General features: G+C 44.5%; 1 protein-coding gene across 1 annotated transcript in view; it reads right to left on the reverse strand.

Moving 5' to 3' along the window:
• qpct (glutaminyl-peptide cyclotransferase) overlaps window positions 1-18078 on the reverse strand; it is a 51326-nt gene extending 33248 nt beyond the window's left edge. Inside the window, exons 1-3 of the mRNA XM_084310963.1 lie at window positions 17892-18078; window positions 13476-13622; window positions 9957-10238 (exon numbers count right to left, since the gene is read on the reverse strand). Of these exons, the coding sequence (XP_084167089.1) occupies window positions 9957-10238; window positions 13476-13622; window positions 17892-18065 (603 nt within the window). The 5' untranslated portion in view covers window positions 18066-18078. The remainder of the gene's footprint in view (window positions 1-9956; window positions 10239-13475; window positions 13623-17891) is intronic.
• Between the last annotated feature and the right edge of the window lie 536 nt (window positions 18079-18614).

Raw genomic sequence — 18614 nt, forward strand, 5'->3', positions numbered from 1 at the left:
CTCTGCTGCCAGACCTTTAACGAAAACACGGAAGAGAGAGCATATCACTCATGTTTTAGCTGCACTACACTGGCTCCCTGTCTCTTTTAGAATTGAATACCTGAATATGTTCAACAATAATTCAATGTGTCTAACCTAATTCCTTGTACTCTACTGTGTTCAGGATAACGTTGTGTAAACTCCCCTTTCTAACATTGACAGTTAATTCGTGGAGCGTGCACTGGACTGCCGCCAGGGGGAGCTGGTGTGACGTTGGGCAGGACAGATGACAGAAGAGGAAGAGAGGGCTGAAGGCAGAACTCAGACAGCGGAACACCCTCTTCGTCGTTTCTACACAGAAGCGAGCGGACGCGTAGAGCGGAGCTCTAGACACTAAGGACACGCGAGATATGACCCCCGCCACGGGGCGGGTTAATAATGTCGTATGCAATAGCTTAGCTTCCAGTTAATGCTAAAGAGACATTGTGAACAGAGAAGCAGACGTGTTACTGCCGAAGAGTGTGGTAGATATTGGACACGTTGCGTTTTAGTTAAAGTATAGGCGACAGGACAGGGGATCGTTTCGATCCACAGCCTAGCTTCAGTTAGGCCTAGCCCCACAGTTTAGCCCGCGTGTCGCAGCAGCGGACTCCCCAAACGGACGTCTCCGGACTACACCCACCTCCAGCCGTCGCCTGCCTAATGTCAACCCAGCCCGCCCCTGCCTGTCACAGGTGACAAACACTGGACCGTTCGGCGGCCATCTCGCAACGCGGACCTTCGTTGCGGGAGCAGGCCCGCCTGGGTTAAGTACACACGAGCCAGTTACAGTGAGCACTCAGAGTGCTGGAGCCTGGGGTAAACATTCTCTTCGTGCGGCGTGTGCCCTTTTAGAGGCGAAGAGAATCAGTACTTTGAACTGGTCCGTGTACCATTGATTAGGGGCGCCCGACGTTTGTTATTTTGGGGACTGCCGGCTTAGATAGGACTTTTTGTTTTCAATGTGGGCCCACTGTCTTTTGGTTAAATGTGTTGTGTGATAGCCCAGCATTTCAACCCTTAAAGGGACGGGTTCCATTACTGTATATTGAAATGTGTTGTGTGATAGCCCAGCATTTCAACCCTTAAAGGGACGGGTTCCATTACTGTGTATTGACCGGTGTGGAAAGAGACATATTCATTGTGTTGGGTAAGCGGGAAGCGCTTTATTCATTGGGTTGCGTAAGCGGGAAGAGCTTTGATCGTTGTGCCTTGTGTTAACCATATAGTAGTTTCAGTAAAGAGAACGAAAAGGGATCACTGTGTGCGTGTCTGTTAATGTGTTGTCTTGTTTAACCCCTTCCTTTCGGGTAAGGTATATTATTGTTTAACCCCTTCTTACCCATGGCCTATACATCATTGGGACAGGTCTCTGCTCATCAGCAAGGAAAGGTACTGCTTTGGGGAGAAAGTATATCATCTATCACTACTGCCACCGGGTGTGGGAGGGTGCTGGAAGTATTAGGAGAAGTGTGGGTGTGTGGGGAATTACTGTGAGTCGCCCTGGAGGGCAAGAAGGACCAGCGCACACCCCTAGGTTAGTAAATCCTAGGCCCCATCCACTCCCTCTGCTAAAGCTCCACTCTAATACTCCTGCATTACAGTCGGGGATTCAGCCGGACTCAGATCTGCTGCGTTCCCACTACCTGGTGACAGTGTACATCTACTCTCATAAAGTAGGGATAATCCACCCTGCTACATATATAACAGAGTCACTGCTGTTTTACACCCCGTCAAGAACACTTGGGTCCACTGAAGCAAGTCTTTTAATTGTCCCTAAAGTGCCCCACAGAAAAACTGCAGAATATGCCTTCTTTTATTACGCACCAAAACTGTGTCTATTTTTTACTTGCTATACTTATTTTATTTTATACTTATCTATTTTTGTCTAGCACAGTCTCTGGAGCATAACAGAAAGAAGCATTTTGTATAAAAGTATTCTGTACTTCTGTATGACAACTAATAAAGAAACTTGAAACTTGAAACTTGTGGAACACTCTACCCAAAGAAATTAGAGAGATGGGCTCTAATTGTTATTGACAAATGTTATTGCTGTTATCTTGGCCAGTTCTGTATCGTTAGTGGCTTAGCTTGGCATCGCCTTCTGCACTATCTCGCGTACGTGCACGCGTACTGAATAAACCACAAATGTACCTCTAATACCAGTATTAGTCTGACCACACCCCTCATCAGCTTACCTTCATAAGCAGGTGTGTGGTCACCTGCTCTCCTCCTTCTCGCTTTCACCACAAGGAAGAGGTGCCTCGGTAGATCCCCACACTTGACACCATGATGGAAGAAATTGGATTAGGAACAGCTTGGGAAACAAGGATACGTTGACATCATATCTTTATTTTCTCTCTCACTATTTTCGAGAAAATACGGCGATATTGTCTTCGTACTGGAGTGTCTAGAAGATGATGATCATTCTACAAACCCTCCACCGGTTTTCGTATTGGGAGCACGCCGCTGCATGCTTCTCAACTGCAGTTCCTTGCTGTGTTTGTTGGGGTGAAACCTGTCAGGCCACAGCTGAACTGTCGGACATGCCGCTGTTGTGAGGAGCGGTGCGTTCCAGGTTGGGTGAGTAGTGTTTGCTGGCGGGCTCCACTTGTCTGTTAGTGCTATGGGGGCTACTAGACAAAGTTTATGGAAACCGGCCCCAGGCTAGGGTCCTTTGTTTAGCCGTCTAGGCGACAGAAGGCCTTGGTCTGGCGACCATTATAGTTTTAACTAGTGGGCCGCGACCATTGACACTGGTGTTCCCTGTGTGTTCTGGACGAGTGGATTCTCTCTGTCACCGTGTTAAGACCCCATCTTTCATATCCAAATGAGAGTATTCCTTCACGAGGGGATATGTGCATGTAATGTGCGATAGCGGCAGATTCATGTTCAAAGTCAGCTATACAGGCCAGTTGGTACTGTGCTGATTCCGCCGGACGTGTTAATGTCACCGTTGTGAAGCGGTGTTGACGTCTTGTTTTCTCTTTTCTCTTAAAAAGTGAGGAGGGTTCAGAACGGCGGCCTGTCTGGGTGAGTGTTATGTCATTGTTTACATGTTCATAGCTTACGGTTAGCCGGTCGGTGGCCTGGCGCGGGGTAGCTTAGGCTTCTCGCGCGCCGCCGGGAGCTCGCTCCTGATCGCGTGCGTCGTAGATCGGCGTCTCGCGAGCGGAAGCGATAGCACTCGAACGGTTGGAGCAGCCGTTAGCTTGATGCTATTCTGTTGAACGTGCTTTGATTTTTAACATGTTTTACACTCTTGACCACGACGTCATCTTTGACAGGGGATGTTCGTCAACCCTGCCTGAGCCTAGACGGGGATTGCGTCAACAAAGAGGGCTGTGTTCTACGGTGGCTTATGACTGCACTTCGCTGATCTGCGTTCCGGGCAGGTACGGGGTTGGCCAGACCCTCATAACACGTCTTCTGGTTTTACCTTGCTAAATGTATTGTGAATGACGGTGTTTTTTTCCCAAAACGTGTGTTGTTGCAATGCATTTGAGATACGTTGCGGGTTGTGTGTGAGCTGTTTTTGTCACTGGCAGTAGCTTCTCTGTGCAGGTCGTGATGTATTGATCTGGTTGTTGTGTGAGAAACATCATGGTGTTTATGTGTACCGTGTACTCACTACTAAGGCAACTAACCTATGAAGCTATGCTTGGTGACGAGTGAGTAAAAGAATGTTCTTTCTCAGACTGTAATGACAATGGACAGTGAGTTCACACATTAACAGGTTTTCCTGTTTTAACTGGCCGTATTGAGGGTAAAATAGGAGGATTGTGTTTTTCCCCCCCCGGTTCCCTGGGGACTTTATCACCTCCTATCAGACATGTTGTGCATTAATTGTGTCTTTTGTGTGGTAGGGATACGATGTAACTCTCAGCTTGATTGCTGAGGTTGTGCTAAATCTGCTGGAGAAACTTATTTCCTAAAGGGAAATTGGTTTGGTTGCTGTCATGTGTGCTTAGCAAGGCCTGTGGTCGATACTAATCAAGAATGATGTATTCTCTCATTGTGATGATGATGGGTTGTGTGTGTCATGTGACCTACAACTGGGTTGTACTGACCACAGAAGCACATGTGTATGTTGGACCGGGGTTCTTAGAGCCCTCTCTATTCTGTGTTTTTCCTTAGTAAAAATCAGATAGCAGGTTAGCTCGTGCGCTGTGTGGAGCTGTGAAACGCTTCATAGGGTTGACTATGACTGTGTCATATTCTCTTTTTGTCGTTACGTCGTATCATGGGTGTGGGGTCGTAAAGGGGTGAACTGGTAACCTTTCCTCTCCCCGTTGTTCTGTCGGTCAGGGGTACACCCCCTGTCCTTCAAGGTTCCCGTCACGTGGCGGTTCGGCACGTTACGGGGGGGGGGGGGGGGGGGGGGAGGGAGTTCCTGGTCCCACGGCCTGGTATATTGGGCGTGTGCACCGCAGGAATTCCCCCGCCATAGAGTACGTCACCGTGCGCGTCTCTGTTGGTAGGACTTCCGTGTGCTGTTCAGGTCCATGTGATGGATCTGTTTTCAGGGGGGGTGGTCAGGGCTCCTCCTCACCAAGCGCCTACTCAGGCCTTCTGTGAGTTCGGACTCCTTCTTCCATGTGATCCATGTGAGGAAGCCTCCATCAGAGTACAGAGCCTTCCTCCTCAGATTGTCAAAGTGAGTGGACCCTCTAGAAGGGTCCTTTTCTATTGTATGTATATTCGATTCAATTCGTTTATTGAGTGTGTATGGGTTCGGTGCCTCTTCCCCGGAGGCCCTAAAACCAGTTTTTTACATGGCTCAAGGTGCAATATATCCTTTTCAATCTGTACAGCTCGCGTGGGAAGTCTCTCTGGGGATCCCCGTCTCTTTCCTATGGGAGGGTGGTGGGATGTAAAAATGTGAACATTTTTTACCCCGGCTGTGTAGACTGGGATACATACTGTTGATGCTTCCTTCTTTCTATTCCAGAAGTGTTGGAGTTAGGGAGTGTCACACCCCTCTTGTCGTTCCCCTGGGCGCCTTGGGGATTCAATGGCAGGTCTAAATAGCCTGTTCATTGATGGGGGTGTGTCCCGACGCACGTATAGTGCTAGCTCGCTGTAAACAGGCGATTGACTGGCACGCCTTAGTTGCTTGTGGTTGAAACAGCGTTTTTATAAAGCAACTGAGATGGGGGTTTTTCCTCTTCCGGCGACCACATCCCATGACCTGGGTGGGTTGTCGACGGATCCTCGTTCATGTCTGGGGGATGATGACGGGATGGATCTGAACATATGTAGTGGGGTCTCACGCCCTTGGGGTGGGCCACCAGGCGCGGTTCGTCCCGACGTCTGGGTGGCGCCTTCTTTTCATGTTATGATCAACACGCATATCTGCCCTTTTCCTGGGGCATGTCGGCGTGGTTAGGGCACGGGACTGGTTCTGGTCACGCTGGTCCAGATCAGTTGAACCCGTTGTCCGCCGGGGATGCAGATCTGCTGTTCTGGTACCCTGAGGGACTTGGGCTTTTTTCAGGGGGAAAAATGCCAGGTCGGTCTGGGTGTCACAGGGTTAAGCGCTATGGAGACCCTGGTTGGGTATGTTTTTACTCAGCACTGTCGTCATGGCTTACAGCCATGCCATTCTGTACGCGCTCGATCTCGTCGGATCTCGGCCGCTACACAGGTTGGTCCTGGTTAGTACTTGGTTGGGAGACCGCCGGGGAATACCAGGTACGGTGTGCTTAGGGGCTGGTTCTCCATTGTTTTTCGCTCCTCTCTCACGCATGGCGAAGAGGGGCCTGTGGGGGTGGTTTTTTGACCTCCTCTGGTGACCCTGTGCTTCCCGTACCACCAGGCCCGGTCCGAAGTGATGTTTGCGACCCGTAGGCCTGGGTTAACCCTTTTTGGAAACTGAAACACTTGTACTGCGGTATAGCCGGTGTATACCCGCAGGTGTGTTTTGGAGTTTTTTCTTGAGGGGTTATAGGAACAACCACCGCATTGGGTAACACCGAGGTGGTTGATTCCCTGGTGTGTTGGAGCAGTGTCAACTCCCGGGTTCACCGGTTGAGGGTGCCCCTGCACGTTCATGACGTCTGCCAATCGTGTCAGCCTTCTCTGCCTCGACCCCTCTGGGTGGGGGTTGTTAAATGGAGGCTTGGTCATGCAACACCGCCAGCTTACGCTCCTTCCGCCGGGGCGGCTGTGTTCAGCTGTCCCCTCTGGCGCCTGTCTCGTCCGCAGTCTCCAGGCTAGGGTTAACAGCCTGTTGCCTGGTTTTTCCCCGGTGCGCTGCCTGCTTCCGTTGGTTAACCTTTTTTGTGTGCTTACGGCCATGCTGACTGCCTATTCTGCAGGGTCAGTGTGCCAGGCGGTGTACTATTGGGGGGACGGGGCCCGCTCGGCTTACTGGCCTGGTTGGTTCCGCCTGGGAATACCAGGTGCAGTAACTGAGGGGCCTTTGTCCGAATACGCTGGCGATGTGGGGGGCGGGGCACTACGTGCCCACCTGGTGGGGTCTTGATGCTGGCATCATGGACTTCTCCGGGCCCCCATTCCAGGGAGTCCAGTCCTTTTGGTGGGTCTGGGTCTTCCTTCGTGCTCCGCTGCTACGGCCTTGCCACGGGGTTGGGTTTGCCCTTGACCCCGTGATTCTGGGGGCAGTAACGAGGTTGTTCCTCCGTTCGTTCCCGGGTGGCATGCGGGTTGTGCGTGTGTGTAGTCGTGGGTCAAGCCACGGTCTGCTCACCCTGTGCGTTGAGTTGCTTGAGTGCCTCTTCGCACGGTCGGGTCCGTCGCCCTCCCGTGACGTCCCTAATAGGGGGGCTACCCTCCATTAGGGGGGGTCGGGGGGGCTCGGCCCTCCCTGTTCTGATGGTTTTGGGGGGCTGTCAGCGGGGTGTATTTGTCAGCCAAGTGGCTCCGCTTGGCCTCCCTTGTGCAGAAGGCGATGCCAAGCTAAGCCACTAACGATACAGAACGTTAGGTTATGACTATAACCAAGTTCTGTTAGTTAGGGGCGATGCTTGGCATCGGACGCCGCTGCAGCCCTTGTCCTCACCTTGTGGTGAAAGCTTGGGAAGGAGGAGAGCAGGTGACCACACACCTGCTTATGAAGGTAAGCTGATGAGGGGTGTGGTCAGACTAATACTGGTATTAGAGGTACATTTGTGGTTTATTCAGTACGCGTGCACGTACGCGAGATAGTGCAGAAGGCGATGCCAAGCATCGCCCCTAACTAACAGAACTTGGTTATAGTCATAACCTAACGGTCTCCCTTGCAAAGGGGATCTTGTATCTCAATGGGACTTCCTGGTTAAATAAAGGTTAAATAAATTAAAAAAAAAAACTACATAATGTTCTCTGTAGATATCACCCAGTGGTCAAATGTAAAGGGAAAATAGTAAAGGACCTAGGCAACTCCCTTGTGCAACCCCATAGTTGTTTCATATATCTCAGACATATTGCCTCCTATAGTTTAACATAGAACTTCCTCCCTCTGATGTATGTTTTAAACCAGTTTAGCACATACATTATAAATTCATTCGGATTGCGATACATTTCACAGGAGAGCATACTAAGACTAGCTTTCACGTTCTTGTCACACCCTATTCCTGCCTGTCTACTCTACACACACACACACACACACACACACACACACACACACACACACACACACACACACAGCTCTAGATTACACCAGCTCTCTCTCTCTCTCTCTCTCTCTCTCTCTCTCTCTCTCTCTCTCTCTCTCTCTCTCTCTCTCTCTCTCTCTCTCTCTCTCTCTCTCTCTCTCTCTCTCTCTCTCTCTCTCAGGTGTGTGTGAGCTCTGGGAGCAGCTGATGAACATCATCATCATCATCATCATCATTTTATTTATCCGTACATGGAATCACCACAGTCCAACAGTACATATTCACATAATTCACAAAAAATACCATGGCCGAAAGGAACAGGAAGAAGAAAAAATCTTATATATACCTGCCCCTACACACGTACAACACACCGATAGACATATTGTGTAAAACCAAACAGAATATACCCATTTTGCAAAAAATAAATAAAAATTTAACATCAACACAACCAAATTAAATCAACATAAATAAACCCATTTTGTCTATCTATCAGTCAAACTACATATTTAGGTTAATTCATTTACACACACACACCCCCACACACACACACTTATATAATGTATTATACTTCTATATACTATCTAATTTCTATTTTATTATAATATAACTAAATCATACTATTTATTCTACACCATATTGGTACAGTATTATACAATATTTTAATATATTATTATTCTATGTTACGCTGCTATATACTATATTACTATACTCATACTGGCCTACACTACAACTCTATGCTACGTCCTGACACGCTAAACTGCAATATTATACTAAACTGTGCTATACTGTCTATGTATCTTTTCTTTGCACAACCTTTTGAAGTGAAATATATTATTGGAACTCTTTTCATCGTTCTGCAAAGAGTTCCATAGTTTGATACCTATAACTGAGGTGCACCTTTGTTTTAAGGTTGTTCGTGCAAATTGGTGTTTAAAATTTAATTTCCTTCTGCTGTCATCTGGACAGGGAACGAACAACCTCTGTATATTTGCTGGTAATACTCTGCATTTTGCTCTAAACAAAACTAATAAAGTCTGTATTTCTGCTAACTCTTTAAGTTTCAATAGTCTGGATTTAATAAATAATTCGTTGGTATGTTCTCTTGAATCTACATTGTGAACTATTCTTACTGCTCTCTTCTGTAATATAAATAATGGCTTTATGTTGCTTTCATACGTGTTACCCCACACTTCCACACAGTAACTCAAATATGGTAGGATGAGTGAACAATATAATATTCGCATAGAATTATAATCAAGCACATTCTTTGCCTTGTTCAAAACAAAAACACTCTTGGCTACCTTATTTTTTATGTACATTATATGTGGCTTCCATGTCAATTTCTCATCCAACATAACACCCAAAATTTTTAACTCGGATACTCTTTCAATATTAACTCCGTCAATACATAATGCCACATTGTCCTTCTTTCGATTAGTAAATATCATAAATTTCGTTTTTTCCAAATTTAGGGATAGCTTATTGTTATCAAACCATATCTTAAGTTTACACATTTCATTTACAATATCATCTGCTAATTTTTTAAGGTATTTTCCTGAACTGAAGAAATTTGTATCGTCAGCAAATAAAACAAATTTCAATATGTTTGACACTTCGCATATATCATTAATATATAAAATAAAAAGTTTGGGCCCCAGGACCGAACCTTGAGGGACACCACATTCAATATTCATACATTCAGATGTGTAACCAGAGAGTTGTACATATTGTTGTCTATTTTCAAGATAGCTACTTAACCAGTTCATCGCCACCCCTCTCACACCGTATGTTTGTAATTTAGAAATTAAAATGTGATGATCTATCGTATCAAATGCTTTTTTTAAGTCAATAAACACCCCTATTGTGTAATTCCTCTCATCTACTGCTGTGGTTATTTCTTCATATATATTCATTAAGGCTAAGGCTGTTGATCGATTTGCCCTGAATCCATACTGACTCTCACTCAGCAGGTTATTCTTTTCAATAAAACTATCTAATTTATGAGCAAACACTTTTTCAAGAATCTTGGAAAATTGTGAAAGCAAAGACACTGGTCTGTAGTTGGTGTCTGTGGCTTATTACCGACCACTGCTTGAACGACCTGAACAGTCGTATAATAAAGTACCCACGTCTTTTGGGTTATACCCAGTTCTGTCTGCAGTCTCTGTGTTTGCATATTGGGTTCCACTAACTCAGTCGTGACAGTTCTACTTTTATCTCTGCTTAAAAACTCTGGACTGAGCTAAATTGTATCCAACAACAACACCCTCTCACACGGGGGTCCCCATGGGGTGTCCTTCACGCGGACCAAGCTGCTTTAAACCACATTCTAGCCGGTACCTTGTGAGACTTCAGCTCCTGGTCCAAGGCCCGAGCCAGCTCCAGCATCATGGCACAGGGCACAGCTGAGTCGGTGGCTCCCAGGAACTCTCTGCCGTGCCACTGTGGTGGGTAGTACTTGGAGTCGAAGTGGCAGGCCAGTACCAGGCGGCGCTTGGCAGAGGGGTTCAGGGTGGCGATGAGGTTGGTGAAGGTCCTGGTGCCGTAAGGGGTGTGGGACTCGAATCTGTCCTCTGTCACCTCCCAGCCGGCCGCCAGGGAGCGAAGAGTTGTTTTGATATGCTGCAGGAGACGCACAGAAACACACGCACGCACACACGCACGTGCGCACACACACACACACACACACACAGACACACAGACACACACACACATTTTAAACACTTTTTATTTTCCGTGTCACAATTGCATACATTGTTATTCTGGGGAAAACTACTGCACCTATCCGAACGTCCTAAGTCTGCATCTGAGATAAAGGTTAGGGGCAGAATCATAGCTAATATTAAATATATTGTGTATCTGTAGTATGTATTATGTTGAGAAAACAACTTGAGATCTGTGAACATAAATGTTCTGTATGTATTCATGATGGTAAATCATTGGGGGCTCAATATTTCAATAGTCATGTTCACAGCTTGAGGGAACTACATTACATGAGCACTGAGGCACCACGCTGGGGAGGGACCAGACACAATGTGCCTCTCCAAAGGGATGTAATATTTACTTGGTACTCTCATTTCTACTGATCTGAATGAGGATTGTGCCTGTTGTGAGTGCCTGTAATAATAATAAAATAATTTAATACAGTAATTTGTTTATGAGTATTTCAGGAACTAATGCATATTGTAATGTGTTTTTGGTGAAGTGTATTAGATTAGATTAAAATCTATTGTCATTATACAGCACAAGTACAGTGCGAAAAAAAAGGTTTGGCATCCAGTGTAGTGCTAATGTAACAGTAAAGTGCAATAGTAATATATAATGTACAAGTGATTAAACTGGGTATAAAATATATAAATGAGTACTGCTGGGTGTAGTGCTAATCAGATGTATGTACAGAGTTGTAATACCAACATGTACAGTGATACAGGTATAACGACAGTATAGTCATAGTCATACTAACCAGCAGCATAACTAGTAAGAGTAGGTAAGGGATATGTACAGATATAGATATAGTATCAAGTCAACAGATATGTAAAAGGATTATGTGCAGGTATATACAGACAGGTGGATATATAAATATATATATATACAGCATTATTGTACATGCTATTATGCAGAGTTATATAGTGGGGTGGGTAGTTAAGATTATTATGATTACTCTGATTACAGTATAGGGCAGTTGTAGACAGTGAAAGCAGTAGGTAGGTATAAATTGAATATAGGCAACAGAGTTCAGAGTCTTACAGTAGGGTAGCGTAACAGCCTATGGTATAGGCAATGGAATCAAAGTTCAGAGTTTAAATGGTATGGGGGGCTGCCAATGTGGCACAGAGTTCAGGGAGATGACAGCTGTGGGAAAGAAGCTGTTCCTAAGTCTGCTTGACTTGGAGAGGTAGAGCTCCCTCTGTTGGAATGTAGGCTACATGGTGTATCTGTTGGAACCTGTGCCTAGACTTCTTGTTATATTGCGTCTGTGTTGCAATAAAAGATTAAGAGTGTTGTCCTGGACTCTTCTTTATTTATTTTTATATTATTATAATTTTTTATTTATTTTTTCTATTATGTTTTTGGTAGATTTTTATTGTTTTTTCTCCGGGCAGTCCGGCAGAGAGAGAGAGAGGAAGTATGGCAGATAGAGGGGGAAGACATTCGGCAAAGGTCGCCGGGTCCGGGAGTCGAACCCAGGACGGCCGCGGTGCACCGCAGCGCTGTACGTGGTGCGCCACCCTGGCACCCCTATATTATTTTAACCCAGCAAAATTATACAAGATTGAAATATTTCAACATGGTTTTTAAGCAGGGGTGTACAGTAATTAAGGGGGGGGGGCGTAGTGGAGTGCTACTTCTTTGCAAGGAAATCGTTTTTTCAAATGATAAACCAAATGTAGGCTCTGTCTACACTCTATATAGTCATAGTGAGAGAGTAGGTGCGCTCCCCCACTTCCAAAAATAGCACTACGACACCGGTCCTTAGGATACATAGAGCATCGTCTCCGCCAAAACGGCCTTGCTAATGTCACCTATTACACTGAGCAGAATCTTGTTAGTTGTTTGGCCCTTCAATAAGCCTGCAATTTTCAAGCCACTAACAGCAAGTTTGTGAACATGTCAGACACTGGCAATTAAATATCAAAACTACTAGCCTACAGTCCAAGCCTTTGATCTGTGCAGCCAAGAGCTGAGACTTGGTCAGTTTGTCTGCAAAGGCTTGTTCCATTTTACGGATTGAATGAGCACCCTGGAGTATCTCAAGATAAGCAATTCTCTTTGATCTTCATTGAGGACAATTATATCAGGTGTATTGATATTAGAAAAGACGTCACACACACACACACACACACACACACACACACACACACACACACACACACACACACACACACACACACACACACACACACACACACACACACACACACACACACACACACACACACACACACACACACACACACACACACACACACACACACACACACACACACACAGTGGTTCAGGAGGTAGAGCGGTTGTCTGATAATCGGAAGGTTCCCGGTTCGAATCTGCGGCTTCTCCTGGCAGTGTGTCAAAGTGTCCTTGAGCAACTGCTAACCTAACTGCTCCCGATGAGCAGGTTGGCACCTTGCATGGTTGCCTTCGCCGTCTGTGTGTGAATGTGTGAGTGAATGGGTGAATGTGAGGCATAAGTTGTAAAGCACTTTGGATAAAAGCGCTATATATGATGATGATGATGATGATGAAGACTTTATTCCAGATTCAAGGTCCATATTACACATAAAAACAATACAAAAACAAGGACAACAACGTAGATTACAATAAATAAAGGCATCGATTCCAATGTTTCTACAAACCAGAGGAGTAGCTACCAATAGGCTCTGAACAGGCTTATTTTCACATTATCTGTACACATATAAAAATGTCGTGCCAGCATATTATATAAATGCATAAATGCAGTCCATTTACACACAGACACACAGACACACCACATAAAAATGCTACACTGTAAGTTAAGCCTGCCAAAATCCAGTACAGATATCCTTCAAGAAAAGGAGAAGATATTTCATACCACTGATCAAGTCACATGATAATTATGTGCCGGTCTCAGACCAGCTACTCTTGGATTCCGTTGGATTTTTGCCAATGGCCCGGGGCCCAGGCATGCAAAACCAAAATTACAACACGGCACACATGATGTACTGCCTTTTAAACAAGGCTGGCACCGCCTTTTTTATTTTCCAGATTCCATTTCTCCGAAAGAGATGGGAGACGCTTCAATGTATTATTGCAATACTGTGACGCTCGTACCACTTCTCCAACGCGTCGCAGTCAGACACTGTGTTGGTCTGAAACACTAACCTCCTGTACAGCCTGGCTGCCTGGGGAACCGGGATACCTGGTGACCAGCAGGGGCCTCAAGTCCCTCTCCCACATCTGCTCCAGGTCTGTGTGTGACAGAGCGGTGCTGATCTCCCCCGGGGTCAGGCTGACAGCCTTGTGTTGGAGCTGCATGGGGAACAGGACCAGACAAGAGAGGAGCGAGATAAAACAAGATGAGACAGGGTATACAATATACTGTTTATATCACAATATCTGCTTAGGTATGGGAAATCACATGTTAAATAATTATGTTGATGTTCATTTGTATTGAACTGTAAAGGGAAGTGTGATACAGTGTCAAAATTAAATTAAATGTCATTTTCAGTTTAGAAATCTGGATTAAAGAAACACGCCAACGTCATGGGAAATGTGCTTATACGTCTTCTCCAGAGTCGAACAAGAAGATAGAGAATACCAATTTCCTCTCTGCACGTTCAGTAGAAAGCTATCCGACTGCTAGCTAGCCTAGCTTGGCACAAATTAATGGAAGTGGATACAGACCAGATAGCCTACTGTAGCTGTTGGCCAAAAACACAGCTCTCTGAGTTTTAAGCTAGGCTAGTTGTCCGTATCCACTTCCATTCAATTGTGATAAGGTAGGCTAACTTTCTTATTAACGCACAGAGAGGAAATTGGTATCTATCTTCTTGTCTGACTCTGCAGAAGATGGTAAGCACATTTCCCATAATGTTGGCATGTTCCTTTAATATTTTCATCAACACAATTCATTTAGACATTAAAAATCCCACGTTATGATAACACAGATGATAAGTATTGTATATTGCCCAGCCCTAGTTCAGCATAGCGTAAAATAAGCGCCTTTGAGCTTTTGGAAAAGCGCTATATAAAACCGATGTGTTATTATTATTATTATTATTATTAATAATAATAATAATAATAATAATAATAATAATAATAATAATAATAATAATAATAATAATAATAATAATAATAATAATAATAATTATAATTATTATTATTATTATTATTATTATTATTATTATTATTATTATTATTATTATTATTATTATTATTATTATTATTATTATTATTATTATTATTATTATAGGGCTCCCCCTCCAACCCAATACCTGGCCCAACCCTCTCCACAACCCTTTTCTCTCACTGTAAAGCCCTAGGTTTTACTGGATTCAGGGGCTCTATGGAGGATACGTAGGCCTGTAAACTCCTGGAGTCATCCGCCATAACTCTTGACCTATTTGTACTTGATACTCTGTTTGAGCTAAATAAACTAAGTCTATATTTGACTTGAGTATACATCCTTATTCCGGTTAAATTCCTCCACAGTGGGGAGCCAGGGTGGCGCACCACGTACAGCGCTGTGGTGCAACACGGCCGTCCCGGGTTCGACTCCCGGACCCGGCGACCTTTGCCAAATGTCTTCCCCCTCTATCTCCCATACTTCCTCTCTCTCTCTCTCTCTCTCTGCCGGACCGCCCGGAGGAAAAACAATGAAAATCTACCAAAAACATAATTAAAAAGAAAATTCCTCCACAGTGCTAAAGTCTTGAGTGCATAGTGGTATAGACATATTATTATTATTAGCATAGGTAGTAATATAGGCAAAGTAGATTCCTTATTTAGCAATGTGCATGATAGTAGACAGGACAAAGCAAAACAATGTTTTGTGATGCCGTGTTACTGCAATAATGCTGAATCAACCATTTCTTACTCAAGCACGCTTACCCAATTTCCCTTTACGGGAAAACCCTAAAGTGATGCAAGATCTTTCACTAAGCATGACAGTGTATATCACAGACGAGCTGATTATGGTCTGAGAACACTGGTATTGACAAGCAGCAGATTGTCTATGTTTGAAGTGCACTCAAACACATCTTCAGAGAGAGACGTTCACGTCAGACAAGAGGCAATCAGATGAGCCAGTGTGAATAGACTATATGATAGAATGGCGAGTCAGTGGTCTAGTGCTTGTGAACATGCTCCCTCTCTCACACAAACACACACACGGATATTGAATTTTGCTCTCAATGTCAATCTAATTCTCAACATGGTAGTTTGGTGGATGTTGGAAAAAGAAAAACAGAAAATATAAAGAACACACACACAGGCACAGAGAGGTATTGATCCTATTTGATAGATCTGTTACGTTTGGTCTCAAAGTTCACCTGTGTTCGAGCACAGAGAGCCCCAGTTGTCCTGGTAACTGGCTGTCTGAACAGAGGAACCAGGACAGAGAGAGAGTGTGTGTGTGTGTGTGTGTGTGTGTGTGTGTGTGTGTGTGTGTGTGTGTGTGTGTGTGTGTGTGTGTGTGTGTGTGTGTGTGTGTGTGTGTGTGTGTGTGTGTGTGTGTGTGCGAGCGAGCGTGGGTGGGTGCGCGTGTGTGTGTGGGTGGGGGGTAATGGTAAATATCAGACAGCAACGCCCCGTGGGTGTGTGTGTGTGTGTGTGTGTGTGTGTGTGTGTGTGTGTGTGTGTGTGTGTGTGTGTGTGTGTGTGTGCACGCGCATCTGAGTGCTCTGCTGCTCTCTCTAAAGACGAGTACTATTGGACTGTTCTCAGCTCTCTAATTGGCAATGTGATGGAATAATACTGGATATATCTGGGGTATGAAGACCATGTCTGGTGGTAGATATGTGGTATGAAGACCATGTCTGGTGGTAGATATGTGGTATGAAGACCATGTCTGGTGGTAGATATGTGGTATGAAGACCATGTCTGGTGGTAGATATGTGGTATGAAGACCATGTCTGGTGGTAGATATGTGGTATGAAGACCATGTCTGGTGGTACACAGTAAATTTCGCAGAGTAAATCTTACTCAAACTGAGTAAAATTTTACTCAGTTTGAGTCAAATGTACTCAGTTTGAGTAGAATTTAGTCTGCGAAATGTACTGTGATGTGGTATGAAGACCATGTCTGGTGGTAGATATGTGGTATGAAGACCATGTCTGGTGGTAGATATGTGGTATGAAGACCATGTCTGGTGGTAGATATGTGGTATGAAGACCATGTCTGGTGGTAGATATGTGGTATGAAGACCATGTCTGGTGGTAGATATGTGGTATGAAGACCATGTCTGGTGGTAGATATGTGGTATGAAGACCATGTCTGGTGGTAGATATGTGGTATGAAGACCATGTCTGGATGTAGATATGTGGTATGAAGGCCATGTCTGGTGGTAGATATGTGGTATGAAGACCATGTCTGGTGGTAGATATGTGGTATGAAGACCATGTCTGGTGGTAGATATGTGGTATGAAGACCATGTCTGGATGTAGATATGTGGTATGAAGGCCATGTCTGGTGGTAGATATGTGGTATGAAGACCATGTCTGGCCTCACTGGGGCTTCAGAAGGAAACACTCAGACAGTGCATCATTTTGTATAATTTTGTATCCCATTCCAGTTATGCTTCAATACTACTGCTTAAGCAATAGGGATATACAAAGACATGTATTCACTCTTCTCAATTCTACCCGGGATTACCTGAATGTTCTACCTCACACAAAAACAACCTGTTGCGACAGTATGCCTCCCACTTAATGCCAGCCAACCCTGTAATTAAAGGAGAGGTCTGATAGGTACGCAATTATGTAAGTTGTACGTAATACATGCTGTTAGTCTCCAGAGATGGGGCTCGCTGAGCCCAGAGAGAGAGAGAGAGAGAGAGAGAGAGAGAGAGAGAGAGAGAGAGAGAGAGAGAGAGAGAGAGAGAGAGAGAGAGAGAGAAGGGTTAAATGAGGGATCCACATCAGATCTATAAATATCAACATCTGCAATTGGAGGATCGATGGCGATGACTTTGCTGCCATAGCAACTAGACAAGGAGGAGAGGGTTGAAGCACCCGGGATGTGCATGGCCAGGAACACCAATGAGCTCAGAGGAGCTACACAACACAACAGGCTACCGAAGAGGCTCAGATAGGCTTTGTGACAATTCACTGTTCATGTGATCAAGCTAAAGCAAACCTGTGACTGACTTCATATTATAATAATATATTGTGTTCCATTTAATGTGATAAAAGAAGATAATAGGCTAAATTATCCAGAACTGCATAATCCAGTCTAATTAATCAATCGTCACTTTTCATTAATAGTGAAATGATTCCAGAGTTATGAATACAAAGAATATAATTATAATAATCTTTTCGGGGGAAGGGGCAAGGGGGGGGGGTGGTGATAGCCCCAACTAACCCGAATTGCAAAAAGCAGTCTTGCAAATCCACAATTACATTGGGGTGGGAAATAGTTTTTTTTTTTTTTTTTTTATCTCATGACAGTTCAGGGCAGCATAATGGGAAAATGTCTGCTTATTATGAAGATGAAAATATGACAGAACTTTTAGGCAAATCCACAAAGATGATTATCATTATTATTAATATTATTGCTGTTATTATATATCCTATACGGTACCTTTTCTTGTGTCCATGGAATTCCATTGGTCAAGTTGATAAACGTCAGACATATGCCCGCGGCATAAAATAAATGCATCCTGGACCGACTGTGGCGACGCTCAGCCATCATCGCTCTGGTTGTTGCTCTCAGCATTCCCCTCTCTCTCTCCTCACCGACGGCTTTGAGAATCATGTGAAAAACATGAGGGAGGACCCCGTGCGCTCCAGACTGCTGGTCAGTGACGCGCTGTAGGGTCGGGGTCCTCCCTCGTGCCAGCAGTCTGGAGCGCACGGGGTCCTCCCTCATGTTTTTCCACATGATTCATTCTTAGTTAAAACATGAGACATTAGATATTAGAGAGATAGATATATTATTTATATCAGCTCACTGGCTCCTAGATATCACGTGTCTGGAGATAATACAATGATGGCCACACACAAGCATAGAAGTAGTGTCATGTTACATAATTCTCCATACATTGCATTATATTATTGCACTATATTACTAGCCTACAATTTCTACGCTATTTCACATAGAATATTTTTTCAGTTGTACGTCTGGTTCTCTTCTCAAATAGGATACTGTAGTTTGTACAGAAAATAGCATATTCATATGTATTTGGCTGATACATATAAATAATTAAAAACACACAATCTACCAATCTGCAACAAATTAAAACATGGCCACATTCTTTGCTGTTCAGCAAACGCCCTGCATGTTCGTACCAAAGAGTTTAGAAAT

This window comes from Notolepis coatsorum, assembly GCF_963971535.1.
Source record: "Notolepis coatsorum genome assembly, chromosome: 3".
NCBI lineage: Eukaryota > Metazoa > Chordata > Actinopteri > Aulopiformes > Paralepididae > Notolepis > Notolepis coatsorum.